Raw genomic sequence first — 19,189 nt, forward strand, 5'->3', positions numbered from 1 at the left:
TTTTATTAAATGTTTTGTTAGTTATTTCTTCTGTCAGAAAATTTCAAAACCCTCTGTGGAGGAAGAACAAGTTCTGTTAGTTGCCTATCATTGTATTGTGAACATACATAAAGTTTAGTATATTCTTTGGACGTCTTTTTTTGTTAAGGTATTTAAAATTATTTGACATAATATTAACACTCTATGACATTTTAATGAGAAGTTAAATTTGTGCCACTGTAGCTGAGGTCAAGAAAAATGTTCATGATGCTGAATGACATTGGTCACACCAAAACTTTTAAACGCGTCTGAAAATGCCTGGAGGATGCAGAATGCAAGCTGTTTTTCAGCTGAGTGCCTGCTTTCTTCAGCTGAGCGCTTTGGAAGCTCTGATACTTTAGCTGTGAGCGGGTAGGTTGCTGTGGTAATGTCCCGCCCCTCATCCACTGTGACAGGACGGCCGTGTGAGAACTGACATTGACGAGCGTAGTTTTTCACACAAAGTTGAATATTTTTCAACTCTCGGCACTCAGCACTGAGCACGGAAAAACAGTTGAGTACCGGTTTTCAGTGCAGAAGAAAACCGCTAGCTGCTGGCATTTTTGAAAAACGCAGAGCTTCCATTGGAAACAATTGAAAACATGCGCCGGCCACAGCTTTGGTGTGCACGCCCCCTTAAGTTTGATAATTATTCTGCTATGTCATGTCATTAAAATGACATAATTAAGCAAATGACAATTAATGACAGTGTAATTAACATGCATAAAATCTCCTTCATGTTCATGATTATAAAGTTGTCATGTCAGTCTTATGAACACCCCTTCAAGTAAAGTGTTACCAAAGCAAAAATCTTAACAAAGTTAGATAGAATTTAAATGTAAGCTGACCATAATTTATGCCTTGTACAAAAGGTATGTTTTGCGATTTAAATTAATAAAATTAGCCCAAAAATGCAAGACTGTTCAATAAAAAATTACTGCAGTACATGCGTATGTATTTATTTCACAAGCAAATAGTTGCAGACATTGTCTTGCATTTGTATCAAAAAATTCTTATGGTCTGTTCTCTTGGCTAAAATGTTGCAGTCCCGTCCCATTTTCGTGAGATGAGCTGCCTCTTGTCGTTCTTGCTGAGTTTGATCTTTATTTCCTCCATCTCTTACTGTCACCAAAAGGGCTTTGATACTTCTGCAGTGCTGGACGATTTATCAAAGGTTTTGCTTGGCTGCTCTGGTGTTCACCAAAGTGCTGAGGCTTCCATGTGTTGTGAATCTTTTTGTGGTCTGACCCTCACAGGAGTCATTCACCGTGGGTGTGCATTCATAGTTAGCGCTTAATTGATGTTCCTGTACGTTGGCCGACTCGTGTCTAACAAAGGAGGTAAGTATTGGCACCTCAGGAGTCCGATGAGATGATCTCGATGAGGCATTCTCATATCCAGCACCGGGCTCAAGCACTTCTAAGATTTGCATGTGTTTCAAGCCTTTGGTTACTGATCCAAAGTTCTGGTGACTTGTCAGATCTTCTTGGAGTTGCTTACTAGGCAGTTGCTCATTGATGGAATGCACCATAGGCTGTGTACATCCATAGCTGGCATTCGTTTCCAGATGTTTTTTCACATTGGTGCACTGGTAACCCTTCGTTTTTCTGTATTCTTGCATTGCTTTTAAAAGCAAGGGCTTTTTAGCAGACTTCTGGTGCTTAAGGTCCTTTGCTTCTTTGGGTCCATGGCTTGAGCAAGTTCCAGGGAGGGTTTTTTTCTTAGGAATTCTCTCAGCACGCAGGTACTCTCTGCTTTGGGGAGCACCCTGTAAAAAAGTTGATTCAGCTTTATTCAAAATAGTGTGTTTGGTAAGCTAAGAAACTTTAGTTGTTTGCACATATATCTGAGTTCTTTAAAATTAGAATTAGAAGCTGGGATGACAAAGGTGAAGCTGATCAAATAGTCTGACCACCTTTATGGGCAGTTCACATTTTGCATATAAAACCAACCGGAAAACACTTTCCTCCTTTTTTCCAAAAGCGGCATTCTGAAAAATTGAAGTATTTTCAACTCGCGACTGCATCACTTTCTATTTGAGCATGCTTGCCACATGTCTACATTCAAAATAACGTATATGCACACACAAACAATGCGAAATGTGAACTGCACATGTAAACTTGATGTTAAACTGAGTTAAAATGCATTGAGATAAAACATCAAATTATTTTAACTGTGTACTCACAGCATTGGTTTTTGTCCCAAGTTTAAAATAGGTTTTAATGTCCAGCGACAGCCTTTGGCGGAGTAAATATTTGTTAGAGAGGTGATAGTCTCCATCACAACTTTCTGCCGCGGTGGGAGCGTCATGCTTCATGGACTGATTGGCCATAGTTAAATTATATTTAAGACGTTTCGTTGAAAAAATATGCTATTCAAATCAAACAACCACAATTTTTCATACAACAACTCAAGAGATGTTTACAGACAAATTTCAACCAATGACATCATAACACTGTTGCCATGGGACTTTGATGCACATATCTTTACCAGTGCAAACTTAGCATTATTGACTGTTAAAATATACTCTGAATAAATAATTTTTTTTTGTCAGTAGTGTAGTAAGTCCTATCCCTTGTCTGTCTGACATTATTTGAAATGCTATTAATTTGGTGCTTAGTAAAAAAACACACACATTTTTGAAAAAAGCTTTAATGGGGCATGTGGTGATAATGACAGCTCTTGATAAAATTTATATAAATAATTTTGACCTAAAACATATTACTTTTTTTATTTTAGATTTACATAGATTTACATATAACTGGGGTGAATTAATAAATTGCTCATAAAAGAATTGGTAAATATATACAATGATAAATGAAAACATGCTTAAAAAGACAACGTTAATGTGTAATTTTGATATAATTAAAAAAGTTAAAATCGGTTTATTTTAATAAAACAAATCCCCTGTATACATAACTGTAACATAAGTTTAAAACTCAACCAATTGTGTCTCACTAATAAGGCCGGGTTTAACATTCAACACTCATAAACAAACAAACAAGCCTAAAAATTGAATTAATAAAGATTAAGTTTTTAAGTTTTAATAACTACATAGAACAAACATCACTTGGACATTATCGCAGTGTGATTAAACAAAGGCTGCATACGAAATTGCATATTGTGACAGTAGATGAAGTACCTACTCATCAACTGTTAAAACAGTATGTACTTGATAGTATGAATATGGATAGCATGAATGAATTCGGACATACTACATCCGCCATGTAGATACATCACTTGACATGCGTCATCATAACAACAAGTCAGTGTTGTATTCGAGACCAGCTCATTCGAGTCCGAGTCAAGACTAAGTCCAGAGAAGGTTGAGTCCGAGTCAAGATCGAGACCAGGGAATGTCGAGTCCGAGTCAAGACCGAGTCCACATAAAGTTGGGTCTGAGAAAAACTTAAGGTCATAGTCTGTCCTATGGCATTTCTGATCTCACTCAATTCATGTTTTGTTAAAAATGTCAAAGTCACCCCCAGTTTAATGATTTTGAAATCCACTCTACAATATACACAGGTCAACTGTAACAGAAACCACAGCATACCAATTTACAAAATAAATGCATTATTTATGAAACAAAATAATAATTTAGTTAAATAAATAAAGATAATTGCTAATAAGCTATAGTACTGTGCAAAAGTCTTAGTCCACCACCACCAGACTTGTTGTTTTACAAGTTTTAATGTCCATCCATATTTATTTTTCAATCTATTTTATTAAGATACAAACAGAAAATACAGGAAATATGTACAAAAAAAGTCAGGACTAAATGTCTTCTTTAGGCATCGTCGGTGTTTAGTGTGACATCTCTTGGCACTAAACACATCTTGAGCGTTTTTGAGCAGAATGAAGCAAAAATACTAATTTCTTTTAAATTAGAAATGAGGATTTAATTTTATTTAGGTCTAAGAGATCCTGCAATTTCCTGCTATTGATTAAGTGGAAGGAGAATTAAAAAAACTTAACACTTAAGTTTTTTTATACAGTTTTTAATACTATATACACATTTCCTGCATTTTCTGGATGTTTTCTATTTAAGAGACTGAGAAACAATTATATATGATCACTATAACATTGCAAAAACAACAAATCTAATTGTGGCATGGTGGCCTAAGACTTTTGCACAATACACGTCTGGATCCGAACCTTACTTACAGTTTCGTTTTTTTAATGGTCTGACTAGTTGCTAAACTGATCTCTTGAACAAATGCCTCATCGAAAATAACAAATGTTTTGGTTTCCTAGGTAATCTATGTGTTGTTTTTTTGCTTGTTATATAAATAAACTACGTTTAAAGTACTTTGTTGTTATTTATTCTTAGCGGAGTTTACCGGAAGTTATGTGCGGACCGCGACAGCCGCTTGTTTATGTTGTTACTGCTGAAACCGTCTATACTGTATATTTGAAAATTTAAATTAATAAATAAATGTTGGTATTTGTGGTATTTCTCTTCTGAGATATAAATCAAGAATAAAATATAATACAGAAATATATGTAGACTAAATTTACAATATTGTGGTGACTCATTTATTGCTGGAATTATGTGTAGTGCTACTATGTGTTTTAGCGCCGCCGTCTTATAATTTTGGGTAACAACGGCTTATATAATGCTTAAATCTCAATGGCAGTGCAAAAACCTCCTCAGGTCTGACCTTGCGCCAGTCTGATGCACGCAAAAAAATCACCAATCACTGTTCGTTTCAATCTTACATCAGTTTAAAGAAACAGTAATATATATTTTAAAAGGCACTCGTGTGGACTCGAGAATAAGTCAGATTCCAGATGTATTCGAGTACGAGTCGAGACCGAGTCAAAATGCTCACTAGTCCATGACAAGACCAAGACCATTAAAATATGGTCTCGAGACCGAGTCCAAGACCAAGGCTGCGTCCGAAACCGCATACTTTATAGTAGGTACTGAATTAGATGAAGTACCTACTTACTTGGCGTTAAAACAGTAGGTACTGTATAGTATGAATCCGGGTAGTATGAATGAGATTCGGACGTACTACATCCGCCATGTTGCTACATCACGTGACATACGTCATCATCACGTCATGTCATTTCAGCGCGAAAACAGCCGCGTGCCTCTTCTTCTTTGTTGGATAACTCCTCGTCCGGGACATCATGGGATAGTGAAGCGTCCATCGTATGCACACTGAAAAGTACCGGAAGTAGTAGGTCTTCCGGGTACTTTTCGCATACTGTTTTTCAAATACTATGTATTCGGACATACTACTCGCCTCGCCTACTGCTTTTTGCGTACTATATAGTATGTAGTAGGCGGTTTCGGACGCAGCACAAGTCTCGAGTACTAAAACACTGCAACAGTTAGATGTTAACTGAAACAACTAGCGCAATTTATTAAACACACGGGACCACTGTTTAATGTATATGTATTTGCATTTGAATAGAAACGCATTACTGCTTTCAGGTATTTTTGAATAAACAATGACCCTCCGTCTTCTTCTTCGTTGGATAACTCCTCTCCTGGAGATCACGGGATAGCAAAGTGTCCATCGAACAAACACTTCAGGAAGTAGTAGGTCATTCGGGTACTTATCGCCTACTGTTTTTCGAATACTATGAATTCAGACATACTACTCGCTTCGCCTGCTTTTCGCCTACTATATAGTATGGAAGAAAGCAGTTTCGGACGCAGCCACAAACAAATACAAAGACAAGACCTTTGAAGTAATTGACCAACATACAAAAACTGAACATTGTAGTTTTATAACTATGAAAGCACGAATGCACTGCAATATAATAAGGAAATAAAGAGATCAGCATAAAAAGAACAATGCAGATGCAAAAACAGACTGAATGTGCAATGAGACGTAATATGCGTTTTACATGACTAAAAATGAGTCGTGTCTAATGTAAACTGATGTGGTGTATGGTGTATAATTTTGTCTTGATATTCTTCAACAAGCATATATTAGATTTGATTTTAATGTAATTATGCAGATGTGGCCCACATTAAATGTTAATGCAGTGACTTCATAATGACTTGTTTGTGGATCCACTAAATATTCTCAGATGACTGAACAAACTGCATCGACTTTATTTGTCAAAAGTATTTTGTACAATATGTTAATAAAAACATAAATCTATTGTACTTCGACAGTGAAGTGATAAAGGTGTTTGTGTGTGTGTGTAGGATTAGTTTGGATGAAGGCAGACAGTGGGATAGACTCAGCTTTTCATCTACTCCTCTATTTGTTGACGGGGTTTTGATGACTCCAGAGACCGAAAATCACATCATTACGTAAGAAATCTCATACACACACTCACATTTCACATCGGCACCTCATCTGCTCAAACACGCTGATCTGAATGAGCCAGGAGGTGTAATGAACCTTTACTCATTGGCAGCATTGTTATCTGTTTAGATCTCTGCATGGCTAAGCTGTTCCTCTGCACCCCTGCTAACTTCACGCTTTCATTCATTAACTAATTGCACATCAGTTGTAATCACACATTTGTGTATCACCTTAACCTGCAACTCAATTTCTTTTCATTTTTAAATTAGACTTATTCTTGCTTTTCTTTGACAAAAAATTTATTATTTAAGAATGGCATTTATGCCACGTAATAGACAGTGTATCTTTTTGCAATTAGCAACAGCAAAGAATATAAAAGTAAACTCTTCTTTTACTCTTAATTGTCTTTTTCCTCTTAGATTCTTTGGGCACTTTAGTTACCACTCCGACTGGCAGCTGATAAAGATTGACTACAGCTCCCTGTTCGGGCGGAAATGCACAGACGGAGACTTTCAGACATGGCACCTGCATAACAAGGTTGTCACCCAACATTTATCAGCATGCCTTACTGTTCAGTCTCAGTGGTGAAGAACTAATTCACTCATTCAACATTTTACATGAGCTTCTTTTTGGCAATGAATTCACTAATTATGGGAGTACAAGAGATTATTTTCACCTCTGGGGTAACATGTCCAAACAGAATGGAAATTAATAGAGTGGTAATGGATTTTTGAATCTTGTGACATGTTATCCATCAGCCTTGACTCTTATTTTTTGAACTGAGTTTTAGAGTCATCTTTCTTCAGGTCAAATCTGTTGCCTAGAAGCAAAATAAGCTGAAATCTTACAAACTGATGTAGTTGTCCTTACCATATGCGTTGACTTACACTGCGTTCCAAATTATGTGCATGCCAATTTTTTTTCCAATACAGTCAGTAAGTTTACACATTTTATTTTACCCTCAACACAATATGACGGTGTGGATGTTATTCTATTTAAATGAAATAATGAGATACTTAAATACTTAAAAAAATATGCAAAATATGATGTTCCAAATTATTATGCCAAATGCACTTTATCTGTCAAATGTGCTGCATGGACACAAAACAAAAATTGTCCAAAAAACAAACACAATGTAAAATAAATAATGTATTTACACAAGTTACATAAGAATATCTTGACATGACTTTAACTCTCCCATTCATTAAACTTGTAAGTATACAAGTATAGGTTCTTATTTTATGCCCATATTAATTCAAATAGTCGGTGTATTATCCTCCATGAAAGTAAATTTATTTCAACAGACATGATTCCCTTTATATCCCATATTTTAGGAACTCTGCAAATCTTCTAGATGTCTTTTTGACCCCCTCAGGGACCCTAAAGGGACCTACCATCTAACTTCCTAATATTCCAGTCCAAATTATTACTCTGCCTAATGTTACAGTCTTGTTTGAACATGATGGCTATTCACCAACAATCCAGAATGGCATTATCAACATTATTCAGTGTATTATGGCATGTCAATGAATAAAACTGTGTGAAAATAGTCTTCTTGTATTCTGAGCTCACAGCAAATGTTTCATTTTTGCAAGTTTTGGTTTGGGGAGAGGTAGAAATACAGCTTCATGCACTAAAGGATCCTGTATTAAAGGGGTTCTTGGCATTCCAGAGACATCAGTAGGTTTAAATACATGTTTGCTTCCTAACGGTGGCTTTTTATTGCTGCCTTTTCCAAATATTTTCCTAAAAAATATTTTAAAAAGCCTTTATATAGTAAAATTTTCTCTACTGTGTATCCCTTATAAATCTAATAATAGTTCAATTATTTATGTTTAGATCCACCAAATATAAATTGTTATAGGAAGTAATTAGCTTTTTTAAGATATTGTGCACACTTTTTGTCTTTTAGAAAGATCTTTTTCATACCCATATTGTTTAAGAACTACAACTGCTTAATAATTTGGAACGGCATATTTTTCAGTGTATTAGAGTATTTTTTTAACATTAATTTAAATAGAATAACATCCACACTGTCATATAACTGTTGAGGGTAAAATTAATTTTTTGAACTTACTAACTGTATTGGAAATATAAACAAAAATGGCATGTGCATAATAATTTGGAATGCGGTGTTGCCCCCCACTTTAAAATAAAGATCATTCTGTCCCCCACACTTTTTCAACTCATGCAACTGCAGCTGAAAACAGAGCTCATATCACGCACTGATAATAACACTGATAATACTATACATACATCAGGATATGTGTTAGAAACAAGCTAGTGTAACAAAAATGATGCGCTGTCACTTTGCAGTAGACTCAATGAAGAAGAACGGTGTCAATCACTAGCAACTGATTTATATCTTCATCACAGAACTTGCATCAAGAAACACATCATGTGCTTAAAAAGAGCATTTCAAAAGCTGTATGTAAGAGTGAAAGTATGGTTCGGTTGAGAAATGTTCCACGGGTGTTGATTATTTTTCTGTAAAACGCACACCTAACCTGTAAGATGTCTTAAAATAACCACCAGAACAATGTTTGTGGTAACGTGGTATAAGCGAAATAATTGACTTTGGTCTTTTGAATTATTTGAAAATAATGGTGCGTCTTGGGTGCTATATTTTTTTATTATATATATTCTGTAAAAATATATAGTATATATATATATATATATATATATATATATATATATATATATATATATATATATATATATATATATATATATATATATACAGAATATGTATATATGCTGTCAATGGAAAAAAAATATCGGATTAATCAAACCCTTTTTATGCGGATAACACACTCCACTTGTCGTTCACCCTGAAGATTCCACGGTTTCTGCCCGCATCTCGACATGCCTGAGGGACATCTCACTCAGGATGAAGGATCACCATCTCCAGCTGAACCTTGCAAAGATGGAACTGCTTTTCATATCGTCTGACCCCAAGATCCATCACAACCTTTCCATTAGGTTCTTCGACCATTACGCCTTTCAGGACAGCCAGAAACCTTTGAATGGTCATTGATGATCAGCTTAGCTTCTCGGAGCATGCTGTCAGCACCACCCGCTCTTGTAGATTCATCCTCTACAATATTAGGAAAATTAGACCTTTCCTAAATGATCATGCTATGCAAGTCCTAGTCCAGGCTCTTGACCTGTTCAGACTGGACTATTGCAATGCATTACTGGCCAGACTCCCAGCCTCCACAACCAAACCCCTACAGATGATTCAATTATTTTGCTAACTGATAATGAAGTAATTTGTTATTTGGGGGTAATAAAAATAGACCCAATTGAGTAGTAGCATTTAACTCTTTCACCGCCAGCGTTTTAAAAAAAAAATTGCCAGCCAGCGCCAGCGTTTTTCATGATTTTCACCAAAGTTTAATGCCTTCCAGAAAATGTTCTTCTTTAAATAAATAAACATACAATATACCAAATGAAAGAACAGACCCTCTGCTTTCAAACAAAAAAAAAACCGTTTCATCCTACCTTTAGTGGTTCTTTTGCAATCAGCTTTTGAATATGGGTAGGTTTTTGCAAAAACACCATATTTTGAGCAAAAAGCAAAAATAATTCCATTTTTGTGACGGACTTTTCATAGAGATCCGATTCAGAGCGATCTTTAAAACAGACACGGACATGCAGCCGCTTGCCATAGGGCAATACTTCCGGTTTTAAAAAGTTGCGGAAGGGCGCCACCTGGTGGATAATAGCAGTATTGCGGAAAGACAGAAAATCTCGTCATTGGCGGGGAAGCGTTTTCTCTTAATTGACGAGATATCTCGTCAATGGCGGGGAAAGAGTTAAAATGACATAATAACGAAGATGCAATAATAATTGGTTCAAATAAAGTATTAAAACCAAGTTACATTAAACAACATTAACAAACACATTACATTTGTGGCCTATAGACGGATTCATCGGACGCACGTGATACACGTCTGGATCCGAACTTTACTTCCGGTTTCGTTTTTTTAATGGTCTGATTATAGTTGCTAAACTGATCTCTTGAACAAATGCCTCCTCGAAAATAACAAATGTTTTGGTTTCCTAGGTAATCTATGTGTTGTTTTTATTTGCTTGTTATATAAATAAACTACGTTTAAAGAACTTTGTTGTTGTTTATTCTTAGCGGAGCTTACCGGAAGTTACGTGCGGACCGCGACAGCCGCTTGTTTATGTCGTTACTGCTGAAACGGTCTATAAATAAAAAGCATTATGTATGTATTATAACAAATGCCTGCAGGGGGCGATAGATGACTCGTCTCGCAGACGCTATCTTCACTTTCACTTTAGACGGAGAGAAACGCTTATTTTTAGCCAAACAATGTTTAAATCCATATTAATATTTAATATATGTCCATTTCTTTACACTAGAAATTATACAGACACTGTCAGATTTTGAGCAAGAACATGCAGACATTAAATTATATAAACTCTGTGTGAGGGTTTAATCTGCTGAGACTTCACATCTGACACTGATCAACAGACAAACACAACGCGTCTCAGACTTCACACGAGCTCCCAAACGAACATTATTGGAAACCTAAACAAGAAAGCAAACGCAGTAAAAGACCAATATAATGCATGCAACAATATATATATTTGTTTGACCAACTGACAGCCATGTCCCCCCTCACTGCTTTTAAGATGTCAACTACTGGTGGTCCGTACCAAAACATTAATGGACATTCCCTGTGTTTAATTTGGTGTTACAGGAATATGATTTCTGTAGAGAGAAATCATGCATCTAAGGGCCGACATTGGCAGTCCTGGCTCATTTAGTGTGCTAGGCTGGATAATGACACTAACAAAGAATAAACATGTTTTAAATACCCAATAGCCACTTTTAGACCACTTAGTTTTGGTATGCGAGAACTACTTCATGTAGTTGCTATATATAACCAATGGACCACAAACCAGACATAAGGGTCATTTTTAAAATTAAGATGTAAATAAATAAATAAATAAGTGTTCCATTGATGTATGGTTTGTTAAGATACAACAATATTTGGCCGAGATACAACTATTTAAAAATCTGGAATCTGAGGGTGCAAAATATTGAGAAAATTAGCGTTAAAGTTTAGTCCTTAGCCACACATAGTAGCAACAGCTTTAAGCAACAGCTGGGAATGGAACGGCTACGGCGACCGGAAGTATGCTGTCACACCGCCGTAGCAAAGAACGTAAAAATCACTAAGCAAAGTAAACAGGACAGTGCAACACGGCATTAATTCATTTACTGAAATACAAAAAAATTTCATTTAAAAAACATTGCTTTTGCCATTAAATGAAAAAAAAATTGTCAGAAGAGGAGTTTTTACTATATTGTATGATGTAAATAAGTCTTAAAACCTAGATTTAAGCAATACTTGAGAATGTTGAATACTTAAAAATCATTTAAATTAGCTTAAATTTAAAACATTTTAACACATATTATATAAAAGATTTGTGGTACAATCATAAACTGATGCAATTACAATGTCATATGCCATAAAACATAACATTTGTTTACATAATCTCTCACGTTGTAGTGACTACGGCAAATCAGCTGTTCTCCCGTAGTAGACTGTTACAGTAGAACGTCGCAAAGTAGCAGTTAAATTCACGCATGCGCAATACAACGTCAGAATGCCGTTGCCGTTCCACCAGAGGCTGTTGCTTAAAGTCCCTAGTACCTATGATAAATACATATTTACGATAGGACATTTACAAAATATCTTCTTGAAACATTATCTTTTCTTAATATCCTAATAATATTTGGCTGAAAAATGTATACGTTTGTTCTGTACAATGTATTGTGGGCTATTGATTCAAATATACCCGTAGGGGAGAGCGGGGCACAACCTAACGCTTTTTGGTTTTGGCTCAATCGTTCAAAAAATATTTGAGTTTGATTAATTATATTTTTACACAAGCAACACACACATCTCTGCTACAAATGAACATTTGAAGTTTGTTTCTATTACTTACCATTCTTGGACAATTACACCAAACGTGATAGAAGTGCAAACGTTACAACTTACCCCATAGGTGGGGTTAATTGTAACAGGCAGGGGGTTAGTTGTTAACACTTGCTAAAAATTAAGTTTGCATGCAAATATTTCAAAACAATTTTGTCTATTTACTTGAACTGGATATTGTTTATATATCTGTCTATAATAGAAAGGTATCCACACTTTATTCATTCATCCAGCCCTTTTCTAACAATAGTTCAATTATAAATCTATCTAAATATGTGAGGAAAAAGCAGCCCAATTATGACAAAAAAATTTTTTTATATGTGACTCAGTCTGTAATAATCATACTACAGTTACAAAATCAAATTCTGAGATATGAGCATCAAAGTCTGATTTTAGCCATTAATTTCATTATGATTTCAATCTTTGACGTGACCTTATTCATTCAATATTAAAGATATGAACAAAAATAAATTTCGACACACAATTTTGGGTAAGACATGCAAATTTATTTTGTTGGCAGCCAGCAATCCTTAGTGTGTAGCCTATTTAAAACAACGACAAGAATTACGCTAACGTTACTGATTTTCATTTCGTAAGTGCTGAGGGGTTAGTTATAACACAGCATTACAATTAACCCCACTGGGTCAAAATATTTTCAAGCCCACCAAAAAATTTGCTTAGAGCTGCAGACATTTTAAAATAGCATATGACATAGCGTTGGATTTGGTATCTTACACACCCAACTTAGAAACGAAAAAAAACATTTGATGAAAAAAATTACTTAAATGCAACCAAAACACTCGTTCAAGCTCTCTGAAAAACATTATACATTTCCAATAATTTGCGGGAGATCGTCTTTTGGCAGTGTGAAAAAATACCGGAAATCCAAAACGCTCAACCTTGTGCAACAATGTAAACAGCGTTAGTTTTTTGCGCCGCACACCCCAACTACTTATTTCTTGGTCCAGGGTCAAATATCATTAGTAATACTGAGATTAATCATATTCGTAGTACCACATACCTGATTATACAACGTTTTCATAAGTCACTATGAAATGCGTCAATTATAAATCCAGACAGGCTCGTACTGCAGGTCGAAATGTGTAAAAGGAAATAGAAGTTTTACCCAAGTATAAAACATGTATTTATAAAATGTAGTGAAGTAAAAATATGCAGAAAACACTGAAGAAGTACATATACTTAAATGTACTTAAGTAGTAAGTAAAAATACACCTCTGGAACACTTCAAGTGCTAAGCAAAGTAAGGGTGGGTAGTTGGTTACAGTATATTTAGTTTTAATGCAACTACTGATTTAAGCTGTGTGTGTATGTGTATGGTCAAGGGCGAGGTGTGCGTGATGGGAGAAAGACAGGTGTATATGAAGAGGAAGCCCGGCACACGTTGCACTCTGGGTCGAGAGTATTCTCGAGTCATTTCAGCTGAGCCCTGCATCTGCACCCTTTATGACTTTGAGTGGTGAGTCACACACATACACACACACACACACACACACACACACACACACACACACACACACACAGGCTGCTTTTTCCAATAGAGGAAGTGAGTGACGGCAACTCCTGTGGATCAAAGGACTCAGCGTTGCATACAGAGAACAAAAGCTGCGGGGATCCAACCAATTATACATATTAATTAAGTGCCTTTTGAATGTAAAAAAACAGGGTTTTTCCCTTTATCAGCTTTATGTGAAACTTCTTCGCAATGTAGTTCATTTACACTCTACAAGATATTGTTGCATTCAATACATTAAATTGAACTGTTTATGATATGCCAGAGTAAAACACTGGTATGTCGTAATCAAATTGCTATATTGATAAAGTCATTTTTACAAGCCCGCTCTTCTGGACACAGACTGAGACACACTCTCACGCTGATCTTAACGACGATATAAATCTCCCTTATACCACACACAGACGCCATTAGAGTTGTCTGCTTATAGGCAAATATGAATGAGAGGCCTGCAAAATTAGCATAATGTCAAATGATTAATTATCTTCAAATGAATAAGTAATGAATATTTAAATGGGTGATAAATGTGGCAGTGATCTGATTAGCCCAGAGGAGCTGATGTTACTGTGTCTAGTCCTGATCCTATAAAGCACGAGTTAACAGAGCAGCGCTGAAAGAGTATGCATCTCAAACACACCCACCAATCACAACTCACATGAAATGAGCTATGGTTCAAGTAGAACTAGTTTTAATGTGTTATAGATCTGAAGCTGACATTTATTGCCGACAATGGCTGTGTTTGTCATGGCTGAAAATTGTACAGAGTCTACACTCTTAATAATAAAGGGTTTTACAGCCTGATCCCATTAGAAAATGTTTTAGGGCCTAGATGGAGCTTTTTCATCTTTAGATGAGTGCCTTACGCCACGTGTATCATGCTTTTAAGATGACATGTTAACAATAGTTCAGCTTTGAAAATGTGTGTCTGTGGCACCTGCATTCAGTTCATTTTATCAGTTCTGCTCTGTTTAACTTATTTTTAAAAGTAGAAATGCATTCTTTGTTTAAGTTATGCCTTAAAGGATTAGTCCATTTAAAAAAAAAAAAATCTGATAATTTACTCACCACCATGTCATCCATAATGTTGATGTCTTTCTTTGTTCAGTAGAGAAGAAATTTTGTTTAGTTTAGTTTTTTTGGAAAACATACCAGGATTTTTCTAATTTTAATGGACTTTAATGGACCCCAACACTTAACACAATTTAAAATTGCAGTTTCAAAGGACTCTAAATAATCTCAAACAAGGCATAAGGGTCTTATCTAGTGAAACCATTTTTGGCAATAAAAATAAAAATATATGCACTTTTAAACCACAACTTCTCTTCTTCCTCCGGCTGTGTGACAAGCCAGCGTGACCTCACGTAATTGCGTAATGACGACGAAAGGTCACGTGTTACATACATGAAATGCACATTTGCGGACTATTTTAACCAATAAACTGACACAAAGACATTAATTAGTATTATTCCACATACAACATCGTCGGAACGGTCCTCTTTCTCTACACTTGTAAACATTGGGGTGTAGTTTCGCATACGTCATTCGTGACCTCTTGACGTGATGACATATTACGTGAGGTTGCGCTGTCACGTCACAGGACCGGAGGAAGACGAGAAGTTGTGGTTTAAAAGTACATTTTTTTTTGTTGCCAAAAATGAGAATCATTTCGCTAGATATGACCCTTAAGCCTCGTTTGGGATTGTTTAAAAACCTGTTAGCCTGCGCGAGGACGTGGATGTACTGAAGAGCTATTTATTTACATAATTTAAATTACTGTTAGTTTAAATGTACTTACATTAAACAACTATACATCATTAAAAAGTGTTTTGATATAAGATTTAGTTTTTGACCTTTATTTTAATCTGAGAATCCTAGTAACAGTAATTTCTTCATTTTTGTCAGGCGTTATGAAAATGAAAAACGGTACATACCTTTAATTTGAAATATAACCCTCAGCCGCACTCATTGATAAAAATACTCCTCCGTGATCGTCATGAAAGCACTCGATAAAACAACATCCATTGAGGCTTTTAATTCAAAGTATGCATATTTGGAGAAATATTACTTCAATTTTATATGTTTATTTCAAATTTCTGCAGGGGGGGTAATATTTCACCCATTTTTATTCCAAACATGGTGATATGAGCAAGCTGGAGTCTGCAGTCATTCACACTCAGTTTGTTTCATTCATACGTGAAGCCGGAGGGCGCTAAAGTCTGAAACTCTCAATATGAAAACTTTCATAGAATAAGACGTCAGAGCTCAGCTCAGCTGTCAGACGTGAACTTGAACAGTGACGTGCAACGATCGATCGCTGTTTTTATAATAACATGCAAATAAAGATGTTTTGATGTTTTAAAACCATGGAGACAATAAACACGATTAAGATTATATATGGTTTGTCTGTATTTTTAACGCTATGTCTGTTATTTTCATAACAGTACTGTATATTATAATGCTATGCTAATCGAGCAAAGCTAACAGCATAAATAACATAAAATTGTTTATTTTCGGTCTTATTTTATGATTCAAAGCCACATCAGATCACGCATGATTGTTTAAGCACTCGACTTTTGATGTTATAATGTGAGTTTTATTATAAATGCTTTTATTTGTAGTGTTTTGATGGTATGCTAAGCTAACGTACTAGCTGTTCTGTAAACATCTGCTGTCTGGAGATATGAGATATGTGTTTCTAGGAATAATTTTGACTGGTAAAGCTTCTTTAAGGTAAGTTTCTTTTTGTAAGAAAGGACTTTAATAAAAAGAAAGTGAATTGAGACAAAAGGAGGAAATAAAACACTAAATAGAAATTATGAGCAATTATTAATAATAATAATAAAATAAACATTTAGCCATATCCCGGATTAAAAGTTGTTAATGACTTATCCGGATGCTTATTTAATGAGTCTGTTTAAAACCCGGAGCAATAGGACAATAAACTGAAAGGATGTTGTGAGATATAAATAAACAAACATTAGCTTAGCATTTTTGCTGTTTTCTCTAAATAAATTTACATGACATGGGTCTAAAAAACATTTCATAAAATACAGAGTTTTAGAGGTATCATCTTCAGATTTAAAACAGAACATGGTCAGACCTGTGGCTTTATCTGCAGAGCATTTCTAGATTGCTCGAAGGCCAATTTCATTTAGATTTTCATAACAATATTTCATACATGTTTGGTGGAGTTAATAAAAAAGTATAATTTAAGCTCTCTATAACAACTTTTTTCATTTTAACAGTAACTAATGTTCACCTCTTAATAAACTTCCAAGTGTCTGCTTTCAAATGAGACCAAACTTATGCTTTTAGTGCAAAGACTTCATAAACTGTATCTATTTTAGTTTGGCTATGACAGTTTTTGTGGGGGGGGTCGGAAAATGGAAAGAGGGCTAACAGGTTAAAGTCCTTTGAAACTGCAATTTTAAACTGCATTAAACTGTTAAGTTTTGGGGTCCATTAAAGTCCATTAAAATGAGAAAAATCCTGGAATGTTTTCCTCAAAAAACATAATTTCTTCTCTACTGAACAAAGAAAGACATCAACATTTTGAATGACATGGTGGTGAGTAAATGATCTGGATTTTTTTAAGAAAACTGACTAATCCTTTAAAATCTTTTTCAGACCCCGATTGATAACCTATGTGTATACAGTAGTTTCAGCCCCAACTCATGGTGTTGTCCTGATCGTTGTCACTTTGGCTTAAAATCCACTGAAAAATTACAAGAACAAAGTACCATATGAGCAATTTAAGATCCTTGTACAGTGAAATTGGTCTTTGACAGGAAGAGGCTTTATTGCTAAGCCTCATTTGCCTCAAAGAATGATTGAGAAATCATTTTATCATTTTTTCAGAATTAACTTAATTAAGAGTGTAGATCAAGTCACTGTTCTTGACTATACATGAATATCAGCAGCTGACGTCACTCACTTGTCTTCTGCCATTTTGAGGACCTGAAGTGGTCGCAAAAGAACTAGAAGCTATGCCTTCAATATGCTGTGAGCATCAAAATCGCTATTTTAACAACACTAAGAAGGCTCAACACAACATGATATTTTGCTCGAAGTATCACCTGTGTCTCTACATGTGAACTCGAGCATTGAGAATATTGTTTGTGTACACAAAGTTAACTAAAAAGAAAGGTTTTGAAAAACTGACTTTGGATGATTTGGCGTCCGCTCGCCCCTTCTTCCCAGTCAAGATGTATCGATCTCCAATTGCGACGTAAGGAGGGAGGAGAGTAAAGATGGATATCTCCTAAAGCATAGTTCCATAAAAATGCACGGAATAATTCGTTGTTTTGTCGCAAGTGAAAAACAATATTGACCTTCTAGTTGAAAAAGGAGCCTCATATGAGATTCATTCATTCGCATTCGGAAATCGATTATTTACGTCTGCCAGAGATGACGAACGGACACCATAACAGCCAAAGTCAATTGTACAAAACCTTTCTTTTTAGTAAACTCTGTGTACACAAACAATGTTCTAAATGCTGGCGTTCATGTGTAGAGATCCAGGTGATACTTCGAGCAAAGTTTTATGTTGTGTCGCGCCTTCTTATGTTGTAAAATAGTGGTAGTTCGGTAGCAGCGGACAGGGGCTGAAAGAACGCATCAGGGATCGAGTAGGCATCATACCCTAACCAAGATATATTTTTTTAAAGTAGCGTTTATTTTCATGACAGTCGAGATGCGACATGTTGTCTTTCGTAGCCCTTTACTGTATCCGTAAGAAACATAAACAGTAAAAGATAAGAAATCCGTAAATTGTAGCAAGGTAGCCAATGCTTGTCAATAGCCTACTGCTACTCGGTAGGTCCTCAAGATGGCGGCATGACGTAAAAGGTCACATGACTGAAATCCATCTATACTGTAGTCATACACCTTTTGACACAAAGTGGAGCTTATACAACCTGAAGAACTGATTTTTTTGTACACTTTTTCTGCAGTGATTATGGATTCGAGAGGCAGGCCAGTGGAAAATGTTCACCTGCATTCTGGTATGATGTCAATTTACCTTCACACACCTGCAGCCATGGACAACACTTCCGCAACAGCACAGGGTAACATTGTCATGCACTCTCTGCCCTGCACTGCATGAATCTTCATCTTTAATAACCTTCAAAGAAACAAATAAATCTGTAAATCTAAATCTTATGCTTATACTGTTGCAGGGAAACATGACTGCTGTCAATTACTGGGTGAACCCTTATGTTTACCTTCAAAAAAAAAACCCAGATTGAATAATGTGCCACAGGCGTTTTATGTCTGTGTATTGTACAACTATCATTACATGGACCAGAACAGCACGTAAACAAATAGAATTTAAAAATCCCAGTAATATAAACTACACTGGCCGTCAAAAAAGCATCTTGAAGAGGTTTTGT

The 19,189-nt window shown here is 35.6% G+C and overlaps 1 protein-coding gene across 2 annotated transcripts in view; it reads left to right on the forward strand.

Moving 5' to 3' along the window:
- Positions 1–19,189, forward strand: part of sorcs3b (sortilin related VPS10 domain containing receptor 3b) — a 115,541-nt gene that overhangs the window by 72,480 nt on the left and 23,872 nt on the right. For both annotated transcript variants that reach the window (XM_065297371.2, XM_065297372.2), the window contains 4 exons: positions 6,188–6,295; positions 6,710–6,827; positions 13,612–13,745; positions 18,752–18,865. In XM_065297371.2, coding sequence (XP_065153443.1) covers positions 6,188–6,295; positions 6,710–6,827; positions 13,612–13,745; positions 18,752–18,865 — 474 coding nt within the window. The remainder of the gene's footprint in view (positions 1–6,187; positions 6,296–6,709; positions 6,828–13,611; positions 13,746–18,751; positions 18,866–19,189) is intronic.

Source organism: Paramisgurnus dabryanus, chromosome 17, assembly GCF_030506205.2.
Source record: "Paramisgurnus dabryanus chromosome 17, PD_genome_1.1, whole genome shotgun sequence".
In the NCBI taxonomy this organism is placed as follows: Eukaryota; Metazoa; Chordata; class Actinopteri; order Cypriniformes; family Cobitidae; genus Paramisgurnus; species Paramisgurnus dabryanus.